Source organism: Callithrix jacchus, chromosome 9 (assembly GCF_049354715.1).
Source record: "Callithrix jacchus isolate 240 chromosome 9, calJac240_pri, whole genome shotgun sequence".
Lineage (NCBI taxonomy): Eukaryota > Metazoa > Chordata > Mammalia > Primates > Cebidae > Callithrix > Callithrix jacchus.
The window spans coordinates 68,334,849-68,351,057 of record NC_133510.1 but is presented as its reverse complement, the minus strand read 5'-3'; the positions used below and the strand labels follow the sequence as shown (position 1 = coordinate 68,351,057).

The 16,209-nt window shown below is 41.6% G+C and overlaps 1 protein-coding gene across 15 annotated transcripts in view; it reads right to left on the bottom strand.

The window, feature by feature from the left end:
- Positions 1-4,113: 4,113 nt before the first annotated feature.
- The window catches only part of TFCP2 (transcription factor CP2), a 62,077-nt gene continuing 49,981 nt past the window's right edge, over positions 4,114-16,209 (bottom strand). For 3 of the 15 annotated variants that reach the window (XM_078336683.1, XM_035256755.3, XM_054239212.2), the window contains 8 exons: positions 14,963-15,011; positions 14,474-14,567; positions 12,407-12,497; positions 9,832-9,956; positions 9,365-9,481; positions 8,910-9,052; positions 6,721-6,772; positions 4,114-5,568 (listed from right to left, as the gene is read on the bottom strand). In XM_078336683.1, the coding sequence (XP_078192809.1) occupies positions 5,531-5,568; positions 6,721-6,772; positions 8,910-9,052; positions 9,365-9,481; positions 9,832-9,956; positions 12,407-12,497; positions 14,474-14,567; positions 14,963-15,011 (709 nt within the window). In that variant the 3' untranslated portion in view covers positions 4,114-5,530. The remainder of the gene's footprint in view (positions 5,569-6,720; positions 6,773-8,909; positions 9,053-9,364; positions 9,482-9,831; positions 9,957-12,406; positions 12,498-14,473; positions 14,568-14,962; positions 15,012-16,209) is intronic. The other 12 variants (XM_078336685.1, XM_002752473.7, XM_078336688.1 and 9 more) reach the window with 7 other exon arrangements.

The following is a 16,209-nucleotide window of genomic DNA, read 5'->3' as shown; positions in this document are numbered from 1 at the left end:
TATATAAATGAGGCAGCTAGGTGGGACAATCGTGCCATTCCTACTGAGACTGGAGTTCTCATAAGACCCATAGGGGCCACAACAGATCAAATTCCTACAGAGGAACCATCTGTGACCAAGGATGCAGACCAATGATTCAGTAAAATGATAAAATGGTTCTTCAATTTCAGTTCTCCAGTCCCCAAAAATCTGGAATTGTTAGGTTTGGTCAGAGAAAAAAGCTACAAGAGGGAAAAGCTCAATCCTGATTTCAAATATTTGGTCTCTAAATTTGTGTTGCTTTTAAGATTGAATATTGAAGCTCTGTTCAGCCCTTCATGATGATTTGCAAGACAGTCCAAATCTCTGCAGCAACCCTCTACAAAAGACTTTCTCAGAATATCTGGGGATCCACAGGGCTTTGAGAACACTCCTCCATTATGCATACATTAGAAATGTGCTGACGCCATTATCCCACACGCTTTTTACTTGCCAAGCTTCCCCGGCTGCTCAGGGATCATACTCTGCTCTCACAACATACCCAGTACCTGACTTCCAGGAATCAGAACTTCTTCCCTTTCATGTGGACCTCACTTCCTCAGGTCTTGGGCTTTTTTTTTTTTTTTTTTTAGACAGAGTCTCTCTCTCTCTCTCTCTCTGTCATACAGGCTGGAACACAACCTCGGGTCACTGTAGCCTCCGCCTCCCGGGTTCAAGCAATTCTTGTGCCTCAGCCTCCTGAGTACCTGGGATTACAGGCATGAGCCACTGTGCCTGGCTAATTTTTTTTTTTTTTTTTTTTTTTTTTTTTTAGCAGAGACAGAGTTTCACCATGTTGGCCAGGCTGATCTCGAACTCCTGTCCAGCACCCGGCCGTGTTTCCTTCCTTTATATGGCTCTTTCTTTTTTTTCTGAGTCAGAGTCGCGCTCTCTTGCCCAGGCTGGAGTGCAATGGCGTGGTCTCAGCTCACTGCCACCTCTGCCTCCCAAGTTCAAGTAATTCTTCTGCCTCAGCCTCCTGAGTAGCTGGGTGGGACTACAGGCACACACCACCATGCCTGGCTAATTTTTGTATTTTTAATACAGACGGGGTTTCACCATGCTGGCCAGGCTGGTCTTGAACTCCTGACCTCATGATCTGCCTGCCTTGGCCTCCCAAAGTGCTGGGATTACAGGCATGAGCCACCATGCCCAGTCTACCTGGCTTCTTAAATAAATCATTTATGTGGGCAAACATTTTCATTGGGCCATAATATTGGACAATCAATCTTATTACTCAGTAGCCACATTTCACAGTGACTACTCAATCCTTAGAGTCCTGCAACGACCCTCCTCCCCTTTTATTAATATTTCCCAATAACTCCCTTTTAATTACCAAGTCTTTACACAGCAGATTTTTCTAAATAGAATCTATTATACTTCAAGGGAGTACAGGCAATGGTAAGTCAAATAGGATGCTATGCCTCTTCTCTACAGGGCCTAGGCTGGTGCAGTGGGTGGCTCACACTTGTAATCCCAGCACTTTGGAAGGCTGAGGCAGGAGGATGCTGGAGCTCAGGAGGTCGAGACCAGTATTGGTAATATAGGGAGACCCTGTCTCTACAAAAAAAATACAAAATTAGCCAAGTGTGGTGGCATGCACCTGTAGCCCCAGCTACTTGGGAGGCTGAGGTGGGAGGATCGCTTGAACCTGGGAGACATAAGCTGCCGTGAGCTGAGATTATGCCACTGCACTTCAGCCTGGGTTACACATATACACACACACACACACACACACACTCAAATATATAAATATTTGCAAATATATACTTGCAATATATATAAATTGCACTCCAGCCTGGGTGACACACACACACACACACATGCATATTCAAATATATATAATGTAAATGTCATCCATACAGAATGACCAGTTTTTGAAAAGAATGATGTAGAACTAGAAATTCTAATATAGTATGATATTCAAGATATGCTAAATACAAAAATCAAATTGCAGGTCATTGGTATAACATGAGCCCATCTGAGTGTGTGCGTGCGTGTGTGCACATGTGTGACAGGGGAAATTCTTTGCAATGATTACCTCTACAGAGGGGACTAAGAGGTAGGGAGGAAAAGGTATATAATACCATTCTTAATTGTTTTAATTTATCATTTTGTGTATTACTTTCATAATAAAAAAGCTACTATAAAATTTTCACTTAATTGAAAGGATTAATAGTGAATATATGCAATGTTTTAAAGCAAACTGAATAATTACAATGTTCTATCACTATGCAAATTTTTACCAATTATGTATCACTGGCACAATAAAATTATTTTGCAACTAAAGAAAGCCTAAGAGATTTTCTGGTAAATTTAAGTATCTATAATTACAAAGTTGTATAAATCTATTTCCATAAATTTGAAGACTACTCTAAAAAACCCTGACTTCAGGTAAAAATAGTTAAATGTAATTTATAGTCAATATGTTAATAAAGGTCTGGCATGGTGGCTCATGCCTGTAATCTCAACATTTTGAGAGGCTGACACAGGAGGACCACTTGAGCCCAGGAGTTCAAGACCAGCTTGGACAACATAGTAAGACCCCGTCTCTACAAAAAAAACATTAGCAGGGCTTTGTGGTTTGTGCCTGTAGTCACAGCTACTTGGGAGGCTCTGAGGCAGGAAGATCACTTGAGCCTGGGAGTTTGAGGCTGCAGTGACTATAACTGTGGCACTGCACTCAGCTTGGGTGACAGAAGGAGATATAATTGTTTTTCTGAGATGGGGATCTCACTCCGTCACCTAGGCTACAGTGCAGTGGTATGATCACAGCTCACTGCAGCCTCCAATCCTGGGCTCAAGCAATCACTGCCATGCCTGGCTAATTTAACTTTTTGTAGAGATGGGGGTCTTATCCCAGGCTGGTCTTGAACTCCTGACCTGGCCTAAAGTGATCTTCCCATTTTGGACTCCCAAAGTGCTGGGCTTACAAGCATGAGCCACTGTGCCTCATCTGTATATATAATTCTATGCATCATTTGCAGGAAGAGGCACTAACGCACAGATTTGGAAGAAATCTTAAAAGTTACCTAGTTTGGGGCCAGGCATGGTGGCTCATGCCTGTAATCCCAGCACTTTAAGAGGCTGAGGCGGGTGGATCACAAGGCCAGGAGTTCAAGACCAGCCTGGCCAACATAGTGAAACCCCATCTCTACTAAAAATACAAAAATTAGCCGGGCATGGTGTTGCATGCCTATAGTCCCAGCTACTTAAGAGGCTGAGACAGGAGAATTACTTGAAACCGGAAGGCAGAGGTTATACTGAGCCATGATCATGCTATTGCATTCCAGCCTGGGCGACAGAGCAAGACTCTGTCTCAAAAAAAAAGAAGCCACCTAGTGTTGGCCAGGCACAGTGGCTCACACCTATAGTCCTAGTACTTTGGGAGGATGAGACAGGAGGATCACTGGAGCCTAGGAGTTCAAGGACAGACTGGGCAACATAGTGAGACCTCATTTCTATATTTTATTTTATTAAAAAGAAATTTTTTTGAGACAGAGTCTTTCTCTGTCACCCAGGCTGGAGTGCAGCAGCCTGATCTCAGTTCACTGCAATCTTCACCTCCCAGGTTTAAGCAATTCTCATGTCTCAGACTCCCAAGTAGCTAGGATTACAGGTGTGCACCACCATGCCCAGCTAATTTTTGTACTTTTAGTAGAGACGGGATTTCACCATGTTGGCCAGGCTGGTCTGAAACTCCTGGCCTCAAGTGATCTGCCTGCCTTGGCCTCCTAAAGTGCTGGGATTACAGGCATGAGCCACTGCACCCAGCCTCATTTCTATATTTAAAAAAAGAAAAAAGGCAGGTATCTAGTCCAACTTTCCCACCCAAATACCTAGGCATACCAAAAAAAAAAAAAAAAAAAAAAAAAAAATCAAAACCAATAGCAGCCTGCTGAGGAGAGAACCAGTACTAGGAATACAAGACAACCAGAAATGTCTCCTCCTCAAAATGGTGACATCCGGTAATCATTCACTAATAAGTATTTCGGTGTAATATAACAAGTTGCTCAGGTCAGTTTTAAACAAGTCATTGACTTAATTTTCTGGCTTCAAAGTTTTCAATTTGTTTCAAACCAAGAGAAATTAGACCATGATGCAGATTAATTTTAATGAACAAAAATCTCTGTATAAAAAACATTTAAACCTTATCAAACGCTTTAAACACACACACACACACACACACACACACATAAATCAATACACAATCTTAGAACATTATCTTTGTTTACCAACATAACCTCGAGGAACTTACAAATGAAGAAAAATCCATGATGCTACACACAGACACACACACACTCTCTTAAGGAAGAACGAAAACATGGTAAGAGTGTGAACAGGAAGGGAATGCATCTTTTTTTGTAAAGCTTATATTAAAAAACACTGCATGAGTAAAATAACTTCCTATACCAAGAGAAGATGCAGAGAGGGGAAACAGAAAGCAGGGATGAGACTAACTCATTAATAGTTTGAGAATGTCATTCAAGAAGAGTGAATGTGGGGAGTTACAGATAATCCTGAGTTGTCACCTCAAGTTCTTCGATTCTGATAACTGATGACACTTAAAAAGCATCTGTGTGTTCGTAGTTTGTGGGTCTTGACTTGTTCATCATTATTTAGGTGTGCTTTGTCTCTTTCAGTGGTTAATTCCTCAGTTCATACATACTCAGTGTTATGTCCTAGTCACCAGAAGGGCCACAGTAATAACTGAGCACGGGTTATAAAGGGTGGCATATAGAGGGTGAATAAGAAAGACCAGGTTGCCTGGTTTGGAATCACTACCTGTCAGCTCCTGGCACCTGGCAAGCTACTTAGCCACTGTGTCTCCATTTCCTCATCTTCGGTTGTGGGTCACTATAGCACCTACTTCAGATAGTATGATTAGGGAGATTAAACAAGATGATCATTCAAAAAATTTATCACACTGCCTGATCAATAAATGTTAGCTGAAAACACTATTAGTTGTAGTATTACAGGGAACCAAAAGAAATATTCTATCTCTGTATTTTTCCTCCCTGATAAAATTTTCAGGGACAAACTGTGGCAAGAAGCAGAGATACCAGTACATTTGATACCAGTACAAAGAGATTGAAGACCTCATCTTATGAATATAGATACCCATTTTTATATAAGAAAAAAATTACATGGCTCCATGTCACAAAATTTAAGATCTTTCTGTTAAACATCACACAATTCCCATCATCATTATGCCCTACATACAATCTAAATGATGTAGAGTTTCTATTGATATTCAGTAACAACAAGGTCCAGAAATTTTAACTAAGAAATAGCTGCAGAACTGCATATTGGGCAGTAATCTGTGTGTGCCACAAGAGTTTGGGTCAACACAGAGGGCCAGGATTCTGCCTCCATGGCCTAGACTCCTCCACACACAGTCAGATGAGTCAGGTTCCTGCAGACCTTCAAATCTCCATTCATATCCCCCTTGGAGAGGGCTGTTTTCAGAGGTGAAGCAAGCAGCAGCCACTGAGCACGAAATGCCACCCTCCTACTTGAGTATAATATGATAGCTATCATTGGTTTCTGCTGTTAAAAAGAGAGAGAGAATCATCTTTAGTCACCTCTAAAACACAGTAGGAGAAACAAAATATGGTTATTCTTGTGAGAAGCGGAAAAAAAAAAAGAGCAGGACAAACAGCAGCATACTTATTAGTAAGCACAGAATCCTTATAATAAATATGCATTATAAAACAACATGCCAGGCAGGCGGATCATGAGGTCAAGAGGTCAAGACCATCCTGGCCAACAGGGAGAAACCCCATCTCTGAAAAAAAAAAGAAGAAAAGAAAAATTAGCTGGGTGTGGTGGCGTGCACCTGTAGTCCCAGCTACTCTGGAGGCTAAGGCAGGAGAATCGCTTGAACCCGAGAGGCAGAGTTTGCAGTGAGCTGAGATTGCACCACTGCACTCCAGCCTGGTGACAGAGCAAGACTCTGTCTTTAAAAAAAAAAAAAGAAGAAGAAAAACATGCCTCGATATCCTCAACTGTAATGGAAGATGGAAGAGAATGGCAAAAAGCCGGGCCAGGCGCAGGGACTCATGCCTGTAATCTCAGTACTTTGGGAGGCCAAGGTGGGTGTACAGCTTGAAGTCAGGAGTTCGAGACCAGCCTGGCCAACGTGGGGAAACCCCATTTCTACCAAAAATACAAAAATTAGTCGGACATGATTGTGCGTTCCTGTAATCCCAGCTACTTGGGAGGCTGAGGCAGGAGAATCACTTCAAATCAGGAGGCAGAGGTTGCAGTGAGCTGAGATATTGCCACTGCACTCTAGCCTGGGCGACAGATTGAGATTCTGTCTCAAAAAAAAAAAAAAGCTGACTTACACAAAGAAACAATCTCTAATAATGTCACTTCCTTTATTAAAATAAAGAAAAAAAAATGCCTGAATTTCCTCAACTGTAATAAAAGATGGAAGAGAATGGCAAAAAACTGGGCTGGGCGCAGGGACTCACGCCTATAATCCCAGCACTTTGGGAGGCCAGGGTGGGTAGATCGCTTGAGGTCAGGAGTTTGAAACCAGCCCAGCCAACGTGATGAAACCCCATCTCTACCAAAAATACAAAAATTATGGTTGATACTTTCCCTATCTCTCCTCAAAGAAGTAAAGTATGTACTTTATCTAGTAGCAGTAAAGCTGTTAAACTGCTCAGAGAAAGGTGTTTGTCTTACTATTACCTTTCATTGTGTCCAGAATAAAACATGCTTCTTCCTGAAAGTTCTGTATCATCTGAAAAAATCAAGAAAACTTGTGATTATTTAAATGAAAAAGAACCCCTTTATATTCCTGTGTCCCTAAGGACTAACCCACATCCAGAGGGATTTAGATGGGAGGCTTTACAGGCCACAATAGTGTATTTCTTGAATATCTATAGAGTCATAAAAGTTTCTTCCTCCCAATTTTCAAAAGCCTGCTTCACAAACTTTTTTTCCCTCCCATGTGGTTTTTAAATATTAAAAAGCTAAGCAGATTAGAGCAGTTATCTTAAAGCTAGGTATGCATTTCCCTGGGTTAACCCCAAGACTCTCCAAGGAGCACACAGACACTAATGTATACATACGGGAGAACTAACTTCCGTGCCTTCAACAACCATATGTGCTCTTTGCTAAAACTTCTTTAATTTTCCTTCCCCACTTTCCCTTCTCAAACTCCCTTCTCCCATTTTACAAGATAAAGGCATGAGTTTCACGCTCCCAGAACCCTAACAAGGTGCTCTGGCCCACGATGTAGGAGCTTCAGGTGCCAAAGTGGAGCAACAAAGGTGAACTCCAATAACTGGGCAACAAACTCTTTCATGAGCCACATGGTTTTTAACTCTTTCCTTTCACCAGAATTATGGAGTAACCTAATCACAAATTGTCATATGATAGAGGATTCAAAATGATTTTTTGATTATCACTATGTAATTTTTGGTATATAAATGTGAAGTTTAAAATAATCTAATGACATTGTTATTATAAAACTCTATCCATTCCTATCAATTTATGTGAGTCAAGTCCCACAGCATTTATATCTAGAGGGAAAAAAAACACAATAAAATCGATGCTGAAATCCTATGTCATTCTAGCAATCAATAGGCAGTATTCATCTACAAAGGAAATAATTATGTGCAAGGGTACAGGTAGGGAATGAAACAATTTCATCCAACTCATTCATAGATACACCTGTAATACTTTTTTTCTTTTCTTTTCTTAGCTCACCACAACCTCTGCCTCTGCCTCCACTTCTGCCTCCCAAGTTCAAGCGATTCTTCTGCCTTAGCCTCCGACATAGCTGGGATTACAGGTATGTGCCACCACGTCCAGCTGATTTTGTATTTTTAGTAGAGATGAGGTTTCTCCATGTTGGTCAGGCTGGTCTGGAACTCCCAACCTCAGGTGATCTGCCTGCCTCAACCTCCCAAAGTGCTGGGATTACAGGCAAAAGCCACCACGCCTGGGCTTCTTAATGGTTAATAATTACTTATTAAAACATGTAGCATATTTACATTATTTTAATCAATTGTAAATTATGATAATTCCATTCATAATAATTTTTAAATTTTTATTTAAAAACTTTGTTTCAAACAAATATAGTAGGATAATAAAAGATGTTTGTGCATAAAAATATGTTACAGTAGGCTGGGCATGGTGGCGCACGCCTGTAATCCCAGCACTTTGGGAGGCTAAGGTGGGTGGCTCACGAAGTCAAGAGATCGAGACCATTCTGGCCAACATGGTTAAACCACATCACTACTAAAAATATAAAAATTAGCTGGGTGTGAAGGTGTGTGCCTATAGTCCCAGCTACTCTGGAGGCTGAGGCAGGAGAATCACATGAACCCTGGAGGTGGAGGTTGCTGTGAGCTGAGATCGTGCCACTGCACTCCAGCCTGGAGACAGAGTGAGAGCTCCATCTCAAAAAAATAAAAACAAAAGTTACAGTAAGATGGCCGGCCACAGGGGCTCACACCTGTAATTCCAGCACTTTGGGAGGCTGAGGCAGACGGATCACCTGAGGCCAAGGGTTCGAGACCAGCCTGGCCAACATAGCAAAATCCTGTCTCTACTACAAATACGAAAATTAGCTGTGTGTGGTGGCACATGCCTGTAATTCTGCTATTCAGGAGGCTGAGGCAGGAGAATCACTTGAACCCAAGAGGTGGAGGTTGCAGTGAGCTGAGATTGGGCCACTGCACTCTGGCCTGGGCAACAGAGCAATACTCTGTTCCAAAAAAAAAAAATTTTTTTTAGGAGGAAAGCAAGCAAAAAAGTATGAAACCCTCTGATCTAGAAAACAGAACACTCTGCTCCAGGAGAACTGCTCTTGCTCCGTGTGCTGACAAATTAATCATCATCTGGTAATTCAACTGTACTGAAAAATCTACCTCATCACTGATGAGCACATGAATTCCTGTTGGCCCCTGCTTGTAAATCTGGCTGATCTGGCAAGGGGAAATGCTGAAAAGCTGAGCAATTTTTTCTGTCAATTCAACAGCTGTCAGTTCTTCTAGATAGATAGCATGGTAAACTGCAAAAGGGAGAGAGCAACAGCAGTCAGTACAAAGTTTGTCTGCTCTTACAGGTAACTTGATCACTAGGAACGCCCACTTCTCTGAAGGACTCAGAAATCAGACTGCCTAAGTTCCAATTCTGGCTCAACCACTTGCAGCTGTGTGACCTAGGATACGTTATTTACCCCTAGGCCTCATTTTTCTCACATAAATACTGGTGATAACAATAAAATCCTCTGCAAAGAGGAGATATTAGTTTTATATCTATTAAATATATAAAGATATTAATATTAAATATTAAAGCATATAAAAAGTATTAGGAATAGCACCTGGCTGGGCGTGGTGGTTCACACCTATAATCCCAGCAATTTGGGAGGCTGAGGCAGGGAGATTGCTTGAGCTCAGGAGTTCCAGACCAGCCTGGGTGACATAGGGAGAACCCATCTCTACAATAAATAAAACAATTAGGCAGATATGGGATGCACACCTGTAGTTCTAGCTACTTGGGAGGCTGAGGGGAGAGAATCACTTGAGCCCCGGTGAGCAGATGGCTGCAATGAATCATGATTACACCACTGTACTTCAGCCTGGCTAAATTGAGTGAGAGTCTGTCACTCCCCACCCCCCCAAAAAGGATTGCACCTGCCATATATTAGGAGTGCAAATAAATGCTAGTGATTATTGTTATTTCTAGCAGACAATGAATCTACTTTCTGATAGTTTCCCATCACAGAGGCCCATAAGTTGTCTCTTCACCTTTCTTCGTATCTGTCCTGGTCTGTCCAGAACAACCTACCGAAGAAAGTACCATTTGAGTCTCCATCCTCATGCTTCTGTTGCTGTTGCTGCTGCTGTTGCTGCTGCTCCCTCAGCTGCAGTGATTCCTGACAAACATAAATGGTTAACCTTGGACGCACCATCCTAAAGGGAAGAAAAAGGCTAATTAGTCTTACATTCTTTATGGTAAGCACAATAAAAAGAAGGGAGAAACTGTGTTTCTACATTAATAGTACAGAGCAGATGAAAAGTAGAAGCTCAATGGCCAAATGCAATTAATTCACTATGTTTTATTAGTTCCCCAGTGGTAGGGCTATTTTTTTTCCTTAAGTGGAATTAGTTCCAATATGAGGCATCATATAAACCTCTGAACTTGTGGCTTTTCCTGAAGACTCAGATCTAGCAATCTTAAGCCCACATTCTCACATGAAAACAATCAGCTGTTCTCCTTATATGATGTATATACTCTTTACCCCTGTCTTGACTGCCATTCATTTGCATTACCTGTATGTCCTCTGTAGTCATTTGAGTTTGTGACTTATTGTGTAAAAGTTAGAAATAGTCAAGATACATAGGCCACCGTCTTATGGGTCAGGTTCAGGATATACTTTTTACTCAAAAATGCCAACACAGTAAACTAGATCATCTTATTTTTCTCATTACCTTCTCCTAACTAGCCTAAGTCCTTTTTCTGTTCTTCTTAGAGAAAGGTATTTAACTACCTCTTGATCTGATCATCTTACTCTTTCTTATTTCTAAACACCCTTTAGATAATATTGAAAGATCAATTATTTTTCCCCAAGTCATCAGCCCCTAATTTCACTTCTTTCCTTAAAATTTTCCAAGATTTGGCGGGCGTGGTGGCTCACGTCTGTAACCCCAGCACTTTGGGAGGCTGAGGCAGGCAGATCACCTGAGGTTAGGAGTTCAAGACCAGCCTGACCAACATAATGAAACCCCTCTCTACTATAAGTACAAAATTAGCCGGGCATGGTGGCACATGCCTGTAATCCCAGCTACTTGAGAGGCTGAGGCAGGAGAATCGCTTGAACCCAGGAAGCAGAGGTTGTAGTGAGCCAAGATCGCACCACTACACTCCAGCCCAGGCAATGACAGCAAACTCCATCTCAAAAAAAAAAAAATTTTTTTTTTCCAAGATTTAACACCCCTTATGATGTAGAAAAAAAAAAATGACTGGGTACGGTGGCTCACACCTGTAATCTCAGCACTTTAGAAGGCCAAGTCGGAAGGATTGCTTGACTTCAGGAGTTTGAGACCAGCCAGGGCAACATGGCAAAACCCCACATCTACAAAAAGTACAAAATTAGGTGGGCATGTTGGTGCATGCCGGTACTCGCAGCTGCTCAAGGAGCTGAGGCAGAAGGATTGCTTGCCCCCAGGAAATCAAGGCTGCAGTGATCACACTCCAGCACTCCAGCCTGGGTGACAGAGCAAGACCCTGTATCAAGAAAAAAATGCCAAAACAAAACCAAAATAAATACTGCACAATCTGTTTTTCTGTTTAGTCATTGATTTGGTTCTGCTGCCATTGACCTAAATGCCTTCTTCATCAAAGTTACTACTACCTATTTAAAATGGCAACTCCCAAAAAAAGTTCACAAACCACTGTGGATTTTAACAATTGCAGGCAGACACTCAATTCCTACCCACATTTAAGAGCACTTCTCCAGTTTGGGCCGGCCTCAGTGGCTCAAGCCTGTAATCCCAGCACTTTGGGAGGCCAAGGCAGGTGGATCACGAGGTCAAGAGATCAAGACCATCCTGGTCAACATGGTGAAACCCCGTCTCTCTAAAAAATACAAAAAATTAGCTGGGCATGGTGGCGCGTGCCTGTAATCCCAGCTACTCAGGAGGCTGAGGCAGGAGAATTGCCTGAACCCGGGAGGCGGAGGTTGCGGTGAGCCGAGATCACGCCATTGCACTCCAGCCTGGGTAACAAGAGCAAAACTCCGTCTCAAAAAAAAAAGAATGAGCACTTCTCCAGTTAAAACCAACTTGGGAAAAAAAACCAATTTGGGGCCCTTGCACCTGTTGTTCCTTCTGCCTAGAACAATCTCCCTTCTGTGACTCCAGAGCTGCATCCTTCTCAGAACTCAGCTTAAACATCCCTCCTTGGAGAGGCGCTTCCTGACCACATTCTGGGTACTCTATAGCCCACAACCTTGTTTTTTACTTATTTGTTTTGTTTTCCTTCAAAGCTCTTATCACTATCCACAATACTTACTTATCTCACTCCCCATTAGAAAGTAAACTCCCTAACAACTGGCACCCTGTTTTGCCCACCAATAAATTAATATTCCCAGAGCCTACAACAGTACCTGGCTCATGAAAAGGATGATGAATTTTCACTGCAAAATTCATTCACTTAGAAATGAAAAATGGAATATCATGGGAAATTTCCTGGACAAAGTGGAAGAAAAGATTTTTTTAAATCTTTATTTGGTACATAGCTGACATTTAAAAAAAAATGTTTTGAGAAGGTGTATTTAGCTGTGTAGAGTATTGTGAAGCATTCCTGAATCGAAATCCATTTGGAATCCAACCTCATTGATATTATAACACTAATTACATACCGGCCTTTTAATGCATTAAAAAGTCTGATTCCATCTGCAGGACCACAGATTTGGATCACATCATCTCTAGTTAATTTCAATAAATCTGCCCCTGGAAAAAATATAAGAAAATGGATGATAAAGGCAGATTCTCTTTGTTAATGACTATTAAAATGGTCTCTATTATAAGGACACCTCATTATCAGAACGTTACAATCCATAATTTTCTTCATGGCATATAAGGCCCTTCATGACCTGGCCTCTACCTCCTCTCCCATCTCAATTCCCTGCAATTAACTTCCCCACTTAACCCTATGCTTTCATCATACTGATGATGTCTAATGAGCAAGTTGTTCTTTCTGCCTGAAATATCTTTCTATTATCCAGGCTGGGTGCAACATGCCTGTAGTCTCAGCTACTCGAGAAGCTGAGGTAGGAGGACTGTTAGAGGCCAATCGATTGGCAGGAGTTCAAGACTGGCCCAGGCAACATAGCAAGACCCCATCTCTTAAAAAAAAAAAAGAAATCCTGTGCCAGGCATGGTGGCTCATGCCTGTAATCCCAGCACTGTGGGATGCTGAGGCAGGCCGATCACCTGAGGTCAGGAGTTCGAGACCAGCCCGGCCAACATGGTGAAACCCTGTCTCTACTAAAAATACAAAAATTAGCTGGGCGTGGTGGTGGGTGCCTGGAATCCCAGCTACTCAGGGGCTGAGGCAGAGAAATCACTTGAACCCAGGAGTTGGAGGTTGCAGTGAGCCAAGATCATGCCTCTGTACTCCAACCTGGGAGACAGCAAGACTCTGACTCAAAAAAAAAAAAAATATCCTGGATTCACCTCATGTGTCACATATGTTCCCCACTACCAGATCCTCCCCTGAAGGTTTTACTGTCATTATCAGAACACTTATCTACAGCATCACAACTATTTATCAGTTTTTCAGTTTTATTTTGATTTCATTAGTTGTGTCTTGTTTTGGTGTTTTTTTGAACAGATGATTAAGGGGCTATTTGATCAGGAAGTATGCCTCATCCATTTGTGTATTCCTACCATATCAAAAGGTGCTAAATAGGCCAGGTGCCATGGTTCACACCTGTAATCCCAGCACTTCGGGAGGCCAAGAAGGGTGGATCACTTGAGGTCAGGAGTTTGAGACTAGCCTGGCCAACATGGTGAAACCCTATCTCTAATAAAAATACATAAATTAGCTGGAGATGGTGGCAGGCACCTATAACCTCACCTACTTGGGAGGCTAAGGCAGGAGAATCGCTTGAACGTGGGAGGTGGGGATAACAGTGAGCTGAGATTGTGCAACTGCACCCCAGTGTGGGTGACAGAGTGAGACTCCATCTTTAAAAAAAAAAGTGCTAAATAAAAGTGGATTGTGTAAATGAAATAAATTATAGTGATATCAAGGGGAAATTTTCAGACTACTTGATAAAATACTCTATGAAATATACATTTTATTTTTTTTGTTTGTTTCTTTTCTTTTTTTTAATTTTTAGGTTAAGGCAGGAGGAGAAATATATATTTTAAAAAGTGTTGTAGGCTGGTGCAGTGGCTCACACTTATAATCCCAGCACTTTGGGATGCCAAGGTGGGCAGATCACCTGAGGTCAGGAGTTCAAGACCAGCCTGGCCAACATGATGAAACCCTGTCTCTATCAAAAAAGTACAAAAATTAGCCAGGCATGGTGGCACATGCCTGTAGCCCCAGCTACTGGGGAGGCTGAGGTGGGAGAATCACTTGAACCCAAGAGGTGAAGGTTGCAGTGAGCCGAGATGGCACCACTGCACTCCAGCCTTAGCAACAGAGTGAGATCCTGCCTCAGATAAAAAAAAAGTGTTGTATGAAATAAATTAAATTGAATTTAAACTAAGGGGTATTTGTTTTTAAGTATTTCACAGCACAGCTGCAGCTACCAAGAAAGTCTTAAGGGTTCTATGAAATTCATTTCATCAGAAAAATGCAGTGAGATCTCTCATACACATATATACACACAAAACTCTCCCATAGACATCAGGAGGCCCTAAAATGCAAAGGAAAATTTCATGCTGGGGAAAACAAAAGAAAAAGAAAATTTAACCTGAGAAGTTTGTGAAAAGTCTTGTGAATGTAGAAAAACGATTTCGATGCAACCACTGCTGAGCTTCCTGAGGTGTGGTTGTTGGTAAGAGGTTCTGAAAGGGAGAGAGCATTTTTTAGGTAATCAAATAGATCTGTCTGTTACCCCACTAGGTAACACATAGCCAAACACACCCACATACCCCCATTCTCAGGCCTAGTTTGTGCAAGTTGTTTTCTCTTTCTCTAACCATGCAAGATTTTCAAGGAGTTCTAGTCTCCTACTCTTCCCCACTAGACTGTAAGCTCCTCAGATGGAAGGGTCTTGTATGACTTGTTTCATATCTTTAGTCCCTAGTGCAGTATCTAGTTCATAGTCAAAATTCCATAAATGTTTGTTTAATGAATGAATGAATAATATTCCCTAAAAGTTGGGCATTTCTACTGAATTGGACAGTCTTCAAAGTATTACTAGACATTGCAAGTAACTAACATTCAACTTTAGACTTACATCTGTGACAGGAGGGGGTGGCTCTGGCTGGTGGTTTGGTGAACCATTTCTAAAGAAACATTTAAAATGAAAGGATGAGTCCATGACACATGCTGGGGCTCATTATTTCATTCCTCATCTTTACAATAAATCTTAAGCTAGAGATTAAAAAAAAATCTGTGCTCTCTCATAAAACATTCTTATTCTTTGACCCAATACTTTACTTTTCCATTAGTTTAACCTAAAGATTTTATGGGGAGGGGGAGAAATTATGTCATTAGCAACATTTTTTATTATTGAGGAAACTGAAGAAAATATCAAAGTTTCAATAAGTTGGGACTGACGAGATAAATTATGGCATAAAAATATTTAACCGGTGGGCACAGTGGCTCATGCCTGTAATCTAGCACTTTGGGAGGCCGAGGTGGGCAGATCATGAGGTCAGGAAATTGAGACAATCCTGGCCAACATGGTAAAACCCCATCTCTACTAAAAATACAAAAATTAGCCGGGTGTGGTGGCACACACCTGTAGTCCCAACCACTAGGGAGGCTGAGGCAGGAGAATCACTTGAACCTGGGAGATGGAGGTTGCAGGGAGCTGAGATCATGCTACAGCACTCCAGCCTGGCGACAGAGCAAGACTCAAAAAAAATAAAAAAAGAAATTTAACCATAAATTCGCTAAGATGAAAAATTGTGAAAGAATAATTGTTAAGAAAAAAATTTTTTAAATAAAATGAAAAATATCAGGATAAAGAAGTTTATCAATACAATACTACTGTAGGAAATACATAAATATGCACACATAAAAAAATTGGAAGAAAATTTATGCAATGCAACATGATCACACACGTTTAGAAAAAAAAATAATTATTTTTAAAGCAGCTTCAAAAATTAGTGCTGTCTAATTTGTGATCCAAGAGTTACCTCCACACCCTCAGTCAGTCTTTCTCTCTTTCTTTCTTTTTGAGATGGAGTTTTGCTCTTGTCGCTCAGGCTGGATTGCAGTGGCACGATCTCGGCTCATGGCAACCTCTGCCTTCTGGTTTCAAGCGATTCTCCTGCCTTAGCCTCCCGAATAGCTGGAATTAGAGCTGCCTGCGACCATGCCTGGCTAATTTTTGTATCTTTAGTACAAACAGGTTTTCACCATGTTGGCCAGGCTGGTCTCGAACTTCTGACATTGTGATCCGCTTGCCTCAGCCTCCCAAAGTGCTGGGATTACAGGCATGAGCCACTGTGCCCAGCCTCAGTTTTCCTTTATACG